Raw genomic sequence first — 16,389 nt, forward strand, 5'->3', positions numbered from 1 at the left:
GTACCCTTCAAATGTTAGTTCATGTCATTTCTAAGCACATCAATGACTACTTTTATGTTACTGAGTTATTGCCACTACCCACATACTTCCAATATCCCATGCACAAGGTTGTCTTCAACCTTTTCTTCACTATCTCACTGCTTCCCAACAATCTGAGCGTTATATCGTCATTTCCTACATTATAGACCAGCTAGAGAAAAACATTAAGCAACTTCAAGCCCAGACACGTCTGATTACACCATTGATCTAGTTGTGTGACTTTCAGTAAAGGAATCACCTCCTGGCAACTTGATTCTGTCATCTCTAAATGGAAAATAATAACTGCATATATCTAAACTACAAAGTCTTGTTTTAAGTGCAAAATGGGAGGACGCACGTAAATTACTGCACTATCCAATGCTCAGCATGTAATAAGTGCTTCACAAAGATGTTGGATCATAATGAAGAAAATGATGACGGTGCAGTGGGTCAAAGTTCTTTTAGCTTAGGGAAGAGAAAAGCACTTCTTCCCCTTCCATCCTAGTCCAAATGTCACCTTTTATATGTGAACATTGGCAATAGATTCTTACCTCATCTAGTTTCTTTCTGTTACATTCTGCCCTACACGTAACTTCAAGAATAATTTTCCTTAAAAAGCAAACTGAAATTTGCCTCTTCTCTTTCAAAGGTTTATCAGATTCCTAGTAATGATTAAACAAAATGCAAATTCAGTATCAAGGCAGTCAAGACATGCATCATTACCTCCACTTATTCTCCTAATCGCACACCTGCTGATGCCCTAGAATGAACCTTCCATACCAAACATAATGAACTACAATTTATTTCTCATATTCATAGTCTCCTTATCATAACTTCCTGCCTGTTGTTTATCCCTCCTCTATATTCAGAATATAATTTGTGCTCAGCTCTGTACTAAGTACTGGTATTCAACAAGGAGACAGGAGACAAATGGACACAGTCTTGGCCTTGTGATTCAGTCTCGTGTGTGTGTGTGTGTGTGTTTATGTGTGTGTCCTCTCCTTTGGCATTTACATAAACAAGTTCATTTGGTACATATACATTGCATTAAATTCAAAGATAACAATGATTGCACATAATTATGATTAAAGTAATAGTTGTTGATCTGATTGTTGAAACAGTTTTCCAATGAAGTAAGGGGCAGTGGGCTAAGTTGACTACCTTCTATTAGTAAATCTCACAATTTTGCTTGCAAGGTTTCATCAATTGGATAAAAATGCAGTTAAACATTGAACTTTGGGATACAATTCAATACAGAATCCCAAGTATTTTTAAAAATGATCTACAGTGCTCTGTAATTTATTAGTATATTATTCTATAACATAGAAGAAATATTGATAATCACTCTTAGATTAAGTATTGAAAATTAAATGTAATTTTGTAGTAAAATTATATAGTATATCTAAAAGCTATTTTATCCAAACTGTGTTTTCATCTAAGTAATATTAATAAAATCTTTGTATTTAAAAATTCTGACTTTTTAAAAAACAGTAGACACTTATTATGCACCTCCTATGTATAGAAATTTCTTCTCACATTTGACACTTGCAAAAGAGCCTTTGTGATAATTTTTAATGCAAGTTCTTTGAAAATAGTTACCTAGGAAACAACAGAAAAGGCTATGTATATGTCACTTAGACTTAAAATAGAAAAACGTGCTGTCAGTTACAAATATAATTGTTTGAAATCTCTCCCTTCAAAAATTTGGGTGTTTTTCTTTAACTGAAATACTAGCTTTTCATGTAGCCAGATCCCGCTTTTCGACAGTACTCTGATGTGTGTCCCTTGCTCCATGTGACCTTGAACACATAATTGTTTTCTGCTTTGCTTGAGATTTCTCCCTCACATTCAATGAAGTTTATTTTCATCATTCCACAACAGCTGTAAGATACTTTGAAGCAAGAGAGAAAAGTCAATGCAGTAAGAATATATGGTACTGAGAGATTTAACTGTGGTAAATTCATCCTTGCGAAAGCCTTCTAAATTCAGAAAAAAGATAGCAATGCAAGATGACTTAGTGCCATGGAGTGAAATTAAACTTTGGACTGTGATGGACAGCAGAAAGAATTAAAGAATCTTAGTATATGACTTCAGAAGTTCATTTAATTTTATTATTTAATTAACTCTTGCATCATACTTCAGCTTTCACCTAAAATCAAAACATGTATTTAAGGATTACAACAAAGTAAAAGTAATTTCCCACAATAAACTTTATTATAATAATATTTGAAGAAATTGTGAAATATGTTCTTCAGTCTCAGAGTTTTCCTTGAATTAGGATCGACATTAATTAAACAACTGTTTGGTAGTCATTGCTGACATGTACTATAACTATTGACAAAGATGAGTAAGACACTATTTTACTCTTTTTTTTTCCTAGAAAATCTTAGATTTTTTTCAGTTTTTATTTTTTATTACTACATGTTTGCAATACATACTGATTATATTCCTCATGAGAAGTTGGTACATGTAAATAACATGTCTTAATTCTTTTTTTCACCCCCTTCCCTCTCTTCTCTCCTCCCTTAGTCCATCTCTTGGTCCTTTTTCATTTTGCAAAAAAAAAAATCTATCTTTCATTTTGCTCTTTACTTATGTTTTGGGTTTCTCATATAAAATAAACTATGTGATATTTAAGCTTGTATGTCTTAAGTGGGACTCAGTCACCTACAGAGTAACTATGATATGCACAGATTATAGCCTCATTCTCCTAACTGTTCTTTCTACATCTGGGTTTGACCCTTGTTTTAGTCTACTCATCTTCTATTGCCAGAAGATCACTGCTAATCAAAATTTCATCAAGCCACTCTTCTGTATAAAACCCTCTAGTGACACACATGTGGATGAGATCCATATTCTTAACATCATTTAGCCTGTCCTCTACTGTCTGGCTACTGCTCACTTCTCCAAGTTCATCTCTTGCTGTTTTTCCATTCACTCATTAAACTCTTTTTCCAGATCATCTTTTTTTTTTTTAACCTGTAAACATTCATAGTCAATTCTTCTTCAGCCTACAATATTCTTTACTACCCTCATCATTTGCTGGCTGATTCCTTCTTACCCTACAGATCTTTGTTACATATCACTGTTCCAAGGACTCTTTCCTGACCCATCAAGATGTTTATGCTTCCCAAATTCTCTCATCTGTGCAGATGACATGAGGTGTTGAATTGCTGACCCCCTCTTTAGGAAGGGCAGAAGTGCTGTCTCTCTTGCTCAGCCCAGACATGCCTTGTGTCAGGTGCTTCTACACTACTTATGAATTAATGAGTGAACATATTAATGAATGAGTGGTGAATGTGGTAAAGAAGTATCTTCCAACTGAAAATGGAAATCCAGATTAGGGAACAATTTAGTCTGCCCAGGGTATGGTAGAAATGTATGAAGGAAATGATATGAAATAACCCTTGCTCTGGATTTAAAAGATGAGTAGAAGGGATTTGACCAGGGAGCTGAGGAAGAAAGAGGGAAGTGAGCAAAATCAAGGGTTTGAGTAGTAGGTCATTTCTGGATGAATATCACCGGCTGTGGATCTCACCTAGATATCATTTCTCCAAAGCCTGCCTGACATTCCCTTTTAAAGGAGCCACACACAATGCTCCATATCTCTTGTATGTGTATTGAGAGCTCTTTCCAACTCTATACTATGAAGCATATGAGGTTTTAAACCTGGGACCTAAAAAACAATACATCAGGAATAATAAATTTTTATTTTTTTGGTCATCTTTATATAACACTCTTTTCATGTGAAAAACTTAATAGGTTAACATTAAATAATTTGTAATAATAATAATTGCTATTATTGTGTAAAAAGAGGGTAATCTGGTGGAAGAATAGGAGAGAGAGAAACAAACATAAAGGAGACATACAAGCTTGCATCTAACAATCCTGAAGACACACAATCACTACCATGTTGAATGTCAACATTTCAGATTATTTTCTGCTAGCAGAGATGTAATGGTTAAAAGCCTTTGACCCTGTAGCCACACCACCACCTACCCTTTATAAAGAGAATACTAGAAATTCAGGGTTAGTCTGGCTTAAACAGCAGCCACTCACCTTTCTATAAAATTTCTGTGTAAAGTTCATGAATATACAGGAGACATTTTTCTTTCATAGAGAAGGTCTTAAGGGTGATAGCGTGCCCCTGCAGGTTACCAGGCATAAAGTACACAGGTTTAATTCACACATTTCAAACACCAACAGCATCTCACTCAAAAGCATCCTCTGTGGAAAAGAAGGAAGGCTTAGTCAAACTTCCCAAATATTAATTATGGGAAACTGTTGAAACGTTTCGCTTTCTGAATGTGAACTTCAGCTACTTTATATAACAGTTGCTTTCATATCATAACTCAGTGACAACAGCTTTATTGGAAATTCTGAGATTAATAAGACTTTATTCAGCTTATAGCTGCGGGCAGAACCAGCTACAAAGCCAAGACCCCTGGGAATACCAATGCAGTCAACACAGGTCTCCTTTCCCCAGAAGCAAAAGCATAAATTTCTTTTGCTTTTCCAAGATCTCTGTGCCTTTTTTGCCCTGTCTTTTTAACACAAAGGGTGACACGTGTTTCCTCTACCCTTTGTGTTTCACTGGTTTTTAAGGGATGGTCATATTGTTGGAAATCTATGACAATAATAATAATAATTTGTTAATCATTTTACACACTAACTCACTTATCCTTAAAAGAGCTTGGTAGTGGAAATACATACATCTCCTCATTTTATAGGGAGGGAACAGAAGTTTAGAGAGTTTAAGTAACTTCTCCAGAATGTACAGCTAGGAAATTTAACTCAAAGTCAGTCTTTCTGATTTCACATTTCAGGCTCTTGACCACCACTTTTGACTGTATAATTTCTCAAAGCCCCCAGCTGATGCTTCCATCCTGCTCCATTTCTGTAGCCTACTGGCATCCAGATATGAATCGTGCTGTCTCTTTAAGAAAGTTTATTGTAGTGAAGAAGCTTCAGAAACTGATAGATGTGCATTGGAATTGTAGCTCTGCCATTTTATTACTGTGTAATACTTTCCAAGTTACTTAATTTCTCTGGTCCCCAATTTCCCTATTTAAAAAATAGTAAAAGTGAACATCAGAAAGGCTGAATTGGAAAACCTCGAAGAGTTGGCGCTTAGCATTGTGTGTGGCTCAGAAAAAGAGGTAGTGTTTTTCAGGGTCAGCTCACACGTCAGTTTTTCCAAAGTTTTCATGCCTTCTCAATCCACTCCAGGACACTCCCTCAACTGTCACTGTTCATTTCTTTCTAGAATTTGTTTTCTCTTTGGAGACGCTTGTCTCTTCTAATAGGCTGGAAGCCACTAAAGGGTAGGAATGATACTTTTTACCATCCACAAAAAAAGTCCATCCTCAGTAAATAGTGGCACGTTTCTTGAACAAATATGTGGCCACATTTCTGACAAAACAATTGTGGGGTAAAATGTAGCTGGTACTCATTTAGGCAGCACGTGTGCTAAGACTGGAACTGTACATAGAGATAGTCATGGCTCCTGTACAAAGATGACACACAAATTCATGAATCATTCCATATTTTTAACAAATGCAGTTCAACATCAAAACATTAGGAATTCTGGGATTTTTTTTACTTTCCTGAACAGACTGTGCAACTAAATTTATAACCTAAGATCGATGACATAGATTCATCATATTTAAATATTTATAAATGACTCACTATATTTTTCTAATTTCTTGACTTTGTTATTGAAATGTGTGTCACTAAACAAGAATAATACTATTATTCACAAAAAACAGATATGGAAACAACGTAAGTGTTCGTCTCTGGTAAATGAATAAAGAAATTGTGGTACAACACACAATTACCTTGCTGCTGTAAACTAGAACAGTGTGCAAGAGGGAACTCATGGTGACAAGGTGACTTGTATGGTTCTAAAGACATTCATTTGTATAAAATAACTTGTTCTGCTAAAAACTACAGTGTTTTGATTTGGCACTGTAAGGAAGTAGCTTCATTAGCTTCATTTAGCCATTCCGTGGTACATATACATTTCAAAACATGTTATACAGCATAAATCTATACAGTTTTGTCAAATTGAAAAAGAATAAGAATCCTGAATGGAAATTTGTAAACCTGGAAATTTCATTATAAATAATAGATTCCAAGGTTTCCCTATACCTTGGAAGATATGAAAGGGCTAACCATGGGAGTAGGTGACCTCAGGATGATTTCAAAAGTGCATCCTTGTGAGCTCCAGAAGTTATATTCAAAAAGAAACCTTGGTGAGGGAGAAAGGCCTCACTGATTGGATCATGACCATCTCACTCCCCTCTCTTGGTAGTTTTTCTCACTGAAGAGTTTTTTCCAGTCCCTAAGTAAATCCGAAGAGAATCAAAGATAAGAAAGGCTTCTTAATATATATGAGACATCCAATAAGCCTGGAACTCAAATTGTTATTTATTTATGTATTTATTTTTGAGATAGGGCCTAGTTATATAGTCCATGCTGTCCTTGAAGTCACTATGTAGCCTAGGCTGGTCTCAAACTCCTTGTGATCCTCCTGCCTCAGTTTCCTGAGTGCTGAGATTATAGGCATATGCACCACACTCAGGAAGTTATTATTATTTTCACACATCCTCTAAAACTTTCACCCAATTTAAGTATCTTGAGGGCTGCACTTATAAACTAGTTCATTTCTTCCACCTTGGCTAATGGCACAGGTGGAAAGGACCCAGTCATCAGTTATCATGTATCGTGCACTAAGTAAGAGCATAACTTACATCCATTAATTGTCAAACAGACCCCTGCCATATATAACCCTGTCCCTCTCATTGCATTTTGATGGTAAGAAACACTGAGACCTAGATAATTAAATGGCTCCTTCCGCACTGCATGGCTATTTAATGCAGAGGTAGGATTGAAGTTCAGGTCTGTTAGCGTGTACTGTTACCTTGAAGTCGTCAAGGTCAGCTGTGAATCATAATCACCTGAAGTACATCAGAGCCTTCAGAGGTGGAGCTCCAGGTCTCTAAAACACTCCAGCAGATTGTGGTATAAAGATTCAGAGAGGTCTACTCTAAAGCACTATTCTGTATTTCCTCAATAAATGTCTGTAATTGTTCCACTAATAATCTATTCTTGCAATATTTTCTCTGAAACAAAAACTCCTCATTTTTAAATGCAAAAATTTCAAGAGGCTGTCTCTAAATTCTCAAATATCTTTATCAGAGATGTAATAACAAAGAAATTTAGTCTATGTGTCTATAGGAGGTACCTGATGAAGACTAGGATGGAGCCAGAAGGACAGGGTAAAATTCCCATCTTGGATACCTCTCCATGTGTCTGGGGTTTTTCGCTGCCTGACCATACAGCTGGGAGAAGAAAACTGAGGGCTCAGCTAAAATTCTTTCAAGTGATTTTATGTTATAAAGCTCCCACAGGGATCAGTCCTTAGATGAGCAAGGCTTCTATCCCTCCTCCAGATAATATGCTACATTGGATGTCTTCATTGACAAGGACTCTGGAAACACACAGTGTGTGTGCAATGAGTCCTTCAAGCACTCTCCTTTGTGCCCTTGTGCGGCACACTCCCTGGAGGAGTGATGTCCCCCTTCACACAGGGCAGGCAGCTTCTATAGCAGCCTGACCTTAAGCCACTTCTGCAAAGACAGAACAAATGCACATCAGATGATGAGTATAGAAGCCAGACGCAGTTTATTCATGCAGTGAAATATTCAACAATAAAAAGAAGTGAAGTACTGATACATGCAACTATATAGATGAATCTTGAAAACATTATGCTAAAACCAAAGTGGCTTGTCACTAAAAAATATTGTATGACTGTTTATACAAAATAACCAGAATAGGCAATCCATAATGACAATACATGGATTAACATTAGCCTAGGGCTGGGAGAGTTTGGTGAAGATTAGGAAATAACCACTAAGAGGAGTTTTCTTTCCGAGGTGTTGGAAATGTTCTAAAATTAATTGTGGTACTGGTTATACAACCTTATGAATATATAAAAACCACTGGACTCTATACTTTGAAAAGTGTGAATTTCATTGTATATGAATTTTATCTCAAACAGCTGTCCAATATAAAGGAAAGAAAGGCAATACATTAAGACAAAAAGGTTGTGGTAAAATTAGAAAGTGAGAATCATGAAACAGCTAGGCACCCACAACAACTGGAGAAGACTCTGGAAAGTTCTCCACCATCAAAGGGTGAACAGGACCTTAGTTATGGAGTTTCTACCTTGAAGCATCAGTAAGCTGATTCTATACTAATTTCTTAAACTGCTTTTCCTCTCCTAAATATATACCTAATTTTTTCACCTTCTCCTTTCCTTAGCCTTCATGGGATTGAGTATATGGTACTTCCCAAACCAAAGAAATACATGAAATCAGCCATATAATATTACCTTATTCAGAAAAGTTTATAAATTAAAATGCAAGCTGTGTCTGTTGTATTATTGCTTTGCAGATTTTGGCTGCAAGCAATTCCAATGAGTTGGCACCCATTTACTCATTCTCTCTAATGGGACAGAAGAATGTTCAAACCAGTAAAAATAAGACATGATTCCATCAATGTCTCCACCTATCAAAGTTGCTGGCTCCTGTCTCATCTCTACAGCTGTGTTGTCTCTCACATGGACCACTGGGAAAGTCTAGCTGATTTCTTCCAACATTCCCTTCCCCCTTACTAACTTATCTTCAATAATGCAGGCAAACTTACCTTTCTCAACTGCAGTATGACATGGTGCAGCCCAAGGGATAAGAGCTTGGGTCCCAAACTGCTTGGATTTCAGTCTGACCCTCATTGCCTACCAACTTGGCCAACTTGGGCATGTTGCTTTAGCTTGTCTGAATGATTTTTCCTCGGTTTTTGAGAAGATTAAATGAGAGCATTATGTTAAATACTTAGTCCAATGACAGATGCATGGTAATCAGTCTGTCACTGTCTGTTCTATGATGATAAATATTATTATTATACTTACATTTGAATGCTTCCATGTTTCTTCATTTCTATATAACCAAGTGCAAATTCCCCAGCCTATCATGCAAGACTCTTGTCTGTCTTCTCTCTGTTTATAGCCTTTTCTAAATACACCAGGCAAATCTGTGGCAGCGGGTTTTTGCTCAAGCTCTTTCCCATGTGCTCGACATGTCCATTTAAAAAAGCCCATTCTTCATTCAAGAAGATGCACAACTCAGAAGGGATGATGAGCAACTATGAAGCTTTTCCTAAGCTCTTTTTCCTCTGTGTTCCAACAGCATGTTAAGGGCTGGAAAGAAGTTAGCTAAAACAAAAACCTTATTTTACAGGCAAAACAGACAGGATTTAAGGTAAATAGAATAAAAGAAGAAAAGAAATAAAGTAGAAAAAATGACAATTTCTAAGACTGTGTCCATTTAATGGTGTGGGAAAACCCAGGGAAAATAAGCTTTTGGAGAACTTGTAATTCAGACCTCTGCATTAGTTATATCAGGTTGGAGAGGCTAATCAGATATTTAAGCTGGTTAACAAATAAATAGTGGAATTTACATTATGACTCTGGGGTTTGGAGTATTCTTGAGGCTATGTATATAAAACTGGGGGTCATAGATGATGTCACTGGGCAAGAGCCAGAGAATCCCAGCGAAACCAAGACAGTTAAAGATCAACCAAAGGAAGAGATGTTTGTTAGACATGTCTTTGTGAATTTTCTTACCCAGTATTACTTGGGATTAAGTACCATCTTATTTATCTTTAATGTCCATCATTGTTTGTCACACAAATGTCCAATAAATGCTTGCTGAACTTATTTCAGTATTAAAATTGAATGGCCTCTTCGAGGTCTCCCAGCCCTGCACTTTAATGAGTAGGCAAGATTTGCAAAAGAAGCTTGGAAGTCAACTGCCTCACTCCATCACCTAGCACAAGGTGGGATGTGGCAGACAGATCCATGACTGCGCTGGAGAACAGGTCCACACTCCCTCTTCCCTTTGCTTTCCCTGCCCTCACACCCCCAGGGCCACAGTCCAAAGGGCACACCTCGGTGCTTGTGAGGGAGGGCACACAGCCCCAAATCCCAGCACAGTCCTCAGAGCTGAATACCAGGGTCTTTAAAAAGCAGCAGCTGCTGGAAAATAAGGGTGATCTCTAGGAGCTCTCCTTTGTTCTGGACGGAAGCACCTCAGTGCACAAAGCACCCACTTTTCTGAACGGCTGAGTGGGAAACTCTCTCTAGTATCTTGTCATGCTTTTCCCATTAATGTTAATGGTTTAGTCTCCACTGTTTTCTGACCTCCTTGTTCTGTTCTGAGCACACCTTCATCATCCTTCACCTGGACAAATTTGGTAGCCTCCTATCTGTCCTCCCTATTACCATTCTCTCCCCCATTCTGCCACTAAAATAGTCATGTAAATTGTAGCTCTATTAGGACACCCACCTACCAGGAACTTCATCACATTCGCCACTACAAAATTCTAAGCTTGAAATTCTAGGTCTGTCCTCAACTATCATTTCCAGGAAACCTTTCCAACATTAGTGCCCACCAGCCTTATCTGGGGGGTGGTGATTAACAAGCTGCATTTTCCCCTCAAAAAATAGTCGTTATGACTGCTCTGTTGTGTCTCAATACCTGACATTTTCTTTGCCCGTGTTGCTTTATCTGTTTCTCTGTCTGTTAACATCCTGACTACTCAGGTGCCAAGCCAACTCCCCCCTCCTCGGGATGGGGATCGGGGTGGAGCTTCCTTATTCATCTCAGGAAGAAACAAAAGTCCTTGCCTGTACTTCTAGGACAATTATTAGTGTGCATTTTTAAAAAACACTTATCTGAAAGATGATGGTGATGGGGATGATACAGAGAGGTTAAGAAGGAGAGAAGCTGGGATTTGTTTTTCTGCCTTGAGATTCTGAATGAAAAAATTTAAACACACTACACTAGCAAAGCATATGGAAGGAACTCTAATAATTTTAACTGAAGGGCTATATGAGTAACTCAGTTAACCCAGGATTCCACTTATGGGTAATCCCCACTGCATAATCTTGTCTACAAACACTGGGTTTACTTAGAGTTGGAGCTCTGGTCATTAGGAGGTTCCACATGGGAGACATTTTAACAAGTGTGTTTCTTATGGTCACAGTATCAGTAAGCCTCATGGAAGAAGTAAGGAATGAAAAGTGGGCAGGTTCAAGCAAAAAGAGATTCTACGATGTGAGAGGTAGATGTACAGGTGAAGGATTTTAAATTTCAAGCAGGGTGTTGACAGGATCAGACTAAGCTTTTGAAAAAAAAACAACTGGTTGTAAATTTGGTACCAAGTGTAGAGGAGACACTGGAGACAGGAGAGCCTCAGAGGAGGCACCTGCAGGCCGCACATGCTGAGAGTGGACAGGCTGCCCTCTTTGCCCAATAGTCACTGCTGTCTCTGCCTCTTCTCAGGGCTTCTAGAGCAGCTGAGGAGACCTTACCACGCAGCACCATGCAGTAGATGCTGAAACATCGCACTCCAGGATAAGAACCAGTAACATGGCAGCACCCATTTGAAAGGATTACAAAACAACAGACTCCATTTAGAAAGAAACAATGTCCAAGAAAGGACGAAATAAGGGCGAGAAGCCCGAGACACTCATTGTTGCCCTTCAAGCTGCCAACGAAGACCTCAGGACCAAGCTCACAGACATTCAGATAGAGCTGCACCAGGAGAAGTCCAAGGTGAGTGAGCGCCCCCCCACCCTGCAGCCATGGCCTTGTGAGCAGCCCTGACTGTGTCCCCTCCCAGCAACCCCCGTACACACAGAGATTCTCTTGTACTCGGCTGGAGCACCCCACACCCAGAAAGGGAGATAAGTCTGCGCACTAAGCAGACCCCAGCCTCCTTAGGAAGTCTGGTCTAGCAAATTAGATTAAAAAATAGAGACAACAACTCGATCACCATTATCTCCCAACACTCCATAGAGGGACAACCTCGGACAAGGCCACTCTTCCTCTTGTCGACTGTCCCTCCTATAGCATTCAGAGCAGTCCTTCAAGGATGCATCACAACATATCACATCGTGTCACTGCACTGCTTAGTACCTTCCAGTAGCTCCCTCTCATTCAGTTAAAGAATTTTCCCTACCACTGAATTTTCCCTACCACTAGAATGTGAGCTCCAGTCCCCTTTGACTCATTTCCACTGCTGCTCTTGATCATGCTGCTCCAGGCATTTGCTGGCTCAGGAGAGATATGGCCATCATAGTCTGGGCTTTTGTTCTAGTTACTTCCCTAGTCAGCTACTGGTTCCTTCCCTTACCTCCTTCAGGTACCTGCTAAAGCATCACTCATCTGACCAGTTTCTAAAATAGACCACTTCTCCCAGTGCAAGTTGCTCTCCCATAGCCTATTCCATATATATGGTTTATATATATATATATATGGTGTGTGTGTGTGTATGTGTGTGTGTGTATATATATATATGTGTGTATATATATATATATATATATATGATTTATTTGTTTAGTGCCTATCTTTCTCAAGTTGAGTGCAATGTCTGTGGCAGCAGGACCTACCTTACTTGTTATCCCTTAGAGCCTAAATATTTCTAGAACTTAAATTCTCAGAGTTTATCTGTTGAAAAAATAGAGAAATGAATTAAAGATGTTCTATTCCTTATACCCAAGTTCCTTTGTCAGTAAAATTAACCACTATCTCATAGGGCTGTGGTAAGGTGTAAATCAGTCAAGTCCATAAGGAAGTGTGCTTATGAGGATTAAATGCAAAGTTGTCAACAAGTGCTAAAGAGTTGCCTGACACAGTAAACTGAAAACTTTTTAAGAGTATTCTTTCTAATATTCTCTGGATTTGAGTTAATTGCTAATAAAAATCTTTTTGTTACTCCAAATCTCATCAGTTAAGTAGATATGATAACACATGTCTTATCAAGGCAATGTAAGTATCAAGTAGAGTCATGTCTAGGAAAGAATTTTAAATACTCAACATGCATGAGACAGTTTTGCTCCCCACAAACCAGGGACAACTATGTGAGCATAAACTTGCTTCGTTTCCATAACTGTCTTTAAATAACATTGGTTTTTTTTTCTTAAAATCTTTTATTGGTACATTGTAGGTATACAACACATTTACATTTCTCATTGGAAACTTGTACCTTTACATGATGCATCTTGGTTCTTATTTTTTCCCCTTTCCTAGCCCACCCTTCCCTATTTACAAAGACTTTATTTCCATTATTTCCATTTCTCATCATTTTTCCTTCCCCTTCTTTCCTTTCCCCTGCCCCTTCCACTGCCCCTACCCCTTTGGACCTATTCTTCCTATTTTACATTATCGATTATTCATTCTAATCATTGGTACATTTTAGGTATACAATATAATGACATTCATCATTGGAAATTTGCACCTTTACATAATCTCTCTTGGTTCTTATTTTTCACTTTTGCCCAGCCCTCCCGTCAACCCCTCCATTCCTCCCTATTTACAAAGATTTTGTTCCTATTTTTCCATTTTCTCATATTAATTCCATTCCCTTCTTTCCTTTCCCCTACCCCTCCCACTTCCTTCCCCTTTGCCCCTTTTCTTCCTATTTTACGTTACCTATTATACATTTTAGTCTTTATTTACACTTTCAGTTTCTCACACCAGAGAAACTATTCAGTATTTATACATGTGTGTCCTATTTATTTCACTTAAGAGTATTGCCTCCATGTGCATTCACTTAGCTATAAATGTCTCTAATTTCACATTTTTTATGGCTGAGTAATACTCTATTTTATTTAAAAAACCACATTTTCTTTATCCAGTCTCCAGTTGATGGGCATTTGGGCTGATTCCAAGATTTACCTATCACAAACTGTGCTGCTATGAACATGGGCACACATATATCACTGTGGTATGATTCTTTTAATTCTTTGGGGAAGATCCCCAGCAAGGGAATAGCAGGGTCAAATGGGACTTCCAGTCCTAGTTCTTTGAGGTATCTCCATACTGATTTCCACAGTGCTTGCACCAGTCTACACTCCCACCACCAGTGGAGCAGGGTTCCTCTTTCCCCACAGCCCCGCCAGCATTTGTTATTGGTTGATTTCATGATAGCAGCCATTCTTTCTGGAGTGAGGTGGAATCTCAGCGTTGTTTTCATTTGCATCTCTTGAATGACCAGTGATGTTGAACATTTGTTCATGTATTTATTTGTTAATTTTACTTTTTTCTGATAAATGTCATTTATTTTAGATGCCCATTTTCAGATTGGGTCTTTAAATTTGGGAGGTCTGATCTTTTTAAGTTCTTTATAGATTCGAGATAGTAGACCTTTGTCTGAGGAAAAGCAGGTGAAGATTTTTTCCCACATTGTGGGTTCTCTCTTCACACTGCTGGTGGTTTCTCTAGCTGTGCAGAAGCCTTTTAATAAGAAGAGATCCTACTTGTTGATTGTTTGTGCTAGTTCATGGGCAACTGAGGTTTGGTTCATAAAATCCTTTCCTAAACCGATGTCTTCAAGAGTTCTACCTAACCTCTGTTCCAACTGGTTCAGAGTTTCTATTTTAATATTTAGATCTTTAATCCATTTTGATTTTAGTTTAGTGCATGATGAGAGATAGAGGTCTAGTTTTAATCTTTGGCAAGTTGAAGCCCAATTTTTCCAGCACCATTTATTCAAGAGGCTATCTTTCCTCCAGTGAGGGTGTTTGGCTCCTTTGTCGAAGAGGAGATGGCTGAGTGTGTCTGGCATTGTTTCTGCATTTTCTAATCTGTTCCAGTTGTCCTCAGGTCTGTTTCTTTGCTAGTGCCATGCTGTTTCTATCACAGTAGCTTTGTAGTATAGTTGCAGTTTGGGGATTGTGATATCCCCCGCCATGTCTCTGTTACCTAGAACTGCTTTTGCTATTCTGGGTCTCTTCTTGCTCCAAATGAATTTTTAGATTGTTTTCTCAAGGTCTATGAAGTATGCTGCTGGGATTTCAATTGAGATTGCATTAAATCTATATAGCAATTTTGGAAGTATGACCATTTTCACTATATTAATCCTTCCTACCCAGGAGCAGGGGATGTCTGTCCATTTTCTGGTATCATCTTCAATCTCTCTTTTCAGAGTGCCATAGTTTTCAGAGAAGAGGTCTTTGATTTCTTTTGTTAGGTTGATTCATAGGTATTTCAGCTTTTTGGATGCTATTGTGAAAGGAATTGTTTGCTCTATTTCTCTCAGTGAGTCTGTCATTGGTGTAGAGGAAAGCTATTGATTTTTGTGTGTTGACCTTATAACCAGCTACTTGGCTGAATTTGGTTATTAAGTCTAGAAGACTTTTGGTGGAGTTCTTGGGGTCTTCTGTATACAGTATCATGTCATCTGCAAATAATGACAATTTGACTTCTTCCTTTCCTGTCTTTATTTCTTTTATTTCTTTCTCTTGTCTAATTACAGTGGCTGTTTCCAGAACTATATTAAATAAGAGTGGCAATAGGGGATATCTTTGTCTTGTTCCTGATTTTAGTGTGAAGGATTTCAGTTTTTGACCATTTAGTATGATATTGGCTGTTAGGTTTTCATAGATGGCTTTTATCAGTTTGAGGTAGAGACAATCTATTCCAATTTTTTGTAGGGTTTTATCATAAATGCATGTTGGATTTTGTCAAATGCTTTTTCTGCATCTATGGAGATAATCATATGGTTTTTGTCCTTGGCTGTATTGATATAGTGTATTACATTTATTGATTTGCATATGTTGAACCATCCCTGCATCCCTGGGATGAATCCCACTTGATCAGGGTGTATAATCTTCTTGATGATCTTCTGCATTCTGTTTGCCAGTATCTTATTAAGGATTTTTGCATCTATGTTCATTACAGAGATCGGCCTATAGTTCTCCTTTTCAGTTGTGCCTTTCTCTGCTTTGGGGATCAAGGTGATGCTTGCTTCCAGGAATGAATTTGGGAGTATTGCTTCCCTTTCAATTTCATTGAAGAGTTTAAACAGTAGTGGCAGCAGTTTCTCTCTAAATGTCTTGTAGAATTCAGCAGTGAAGCCATCAGGGCCCGGGCTTTTCTTAGTTGATAAGTTTTTAATTATGTTTTCAATTTCATTGGTTGATATTGGGTTGTTCAGAATTTTTAGGTCTTCTTCGTTCAACTTTGGTAATTCATATATATCTAGGAATCTGTCCGTGTCTTCTGTGTTGTCCATCTTATTGGCGTATTCGTTCTGGAAGTAGGTATTGATGATCCTCTGGATTTCTGCTGGGCCTGTTGTAGTTTCACCCTTTTCATTCCTAATTGCATGGATTTGGGCCTTTTCTTTCCTTTTTTTGACAAGGTTGGCTAAGGGTTTGTCAATTTTGTTGATTCTTTTGAAGAACCAACTCTTGGCTTCATTGATTTTTTTGTATCATTCTCTTAGTCTCCATTGCATTGATTT

General features: G+C 38.0%; 1 protein-coding gene and 1 non-coding gene across 5 annotated transcripts in view; both read left to right on the forward strand.

Moving 5' to 3' along the window:
• Jakmip2 (janus kinase and microtubule interacting protein 2) overlaps positions 1 to 16,389 on the forward strand; it is a 197,678-nt gene that overhangs the window by 110,829 nt on the left and 70,460 nt on the right. For all 4 annotated transcript variants that reach the window (XM_013075748.3, XM_013075749.3, XM_004854361.3 and 1 more), the window contains exon 2: positions 11,424 to 11,696. In XM_013075748.3, coding sequence (XP_012931202.1) covers positions 11,568 to 11,696 — 129 coding nt within the window. In that variant the 5' untranslated portion in view covers positions 11,424 to 11,567. The remainder of the gene's footprint in view (positions 1 to 11,423; positions 11,697 to 16,389) is intronic.
• Positions 5,464 to 5,569, forward strand: LOC147826674 (U6 spliceosomal RNA). The gene has a single exon (XR_015438883.1). It is a non-coding gene; the product is annotated as a U6 spliceosomal RNA (small nuclear RNA).

The sequence above is a fragment of the Heterocephalus glaber genome, unplaced genomic scaffold, assembly GCF_053883595.1.
Source record: "Heterocephalus glaber isolate CG9 unplaced genomic scaffold, H.glaber_assembly_v1.0 deba00001463, whole genome shotgun sequence".
NCBI classification, from domain to species: Eukaryota; Metazoa; Chordata; class Mammalia; order Rodentia; family Bathyergidae; genus Heterocephalus; species Heterocephalus glaber.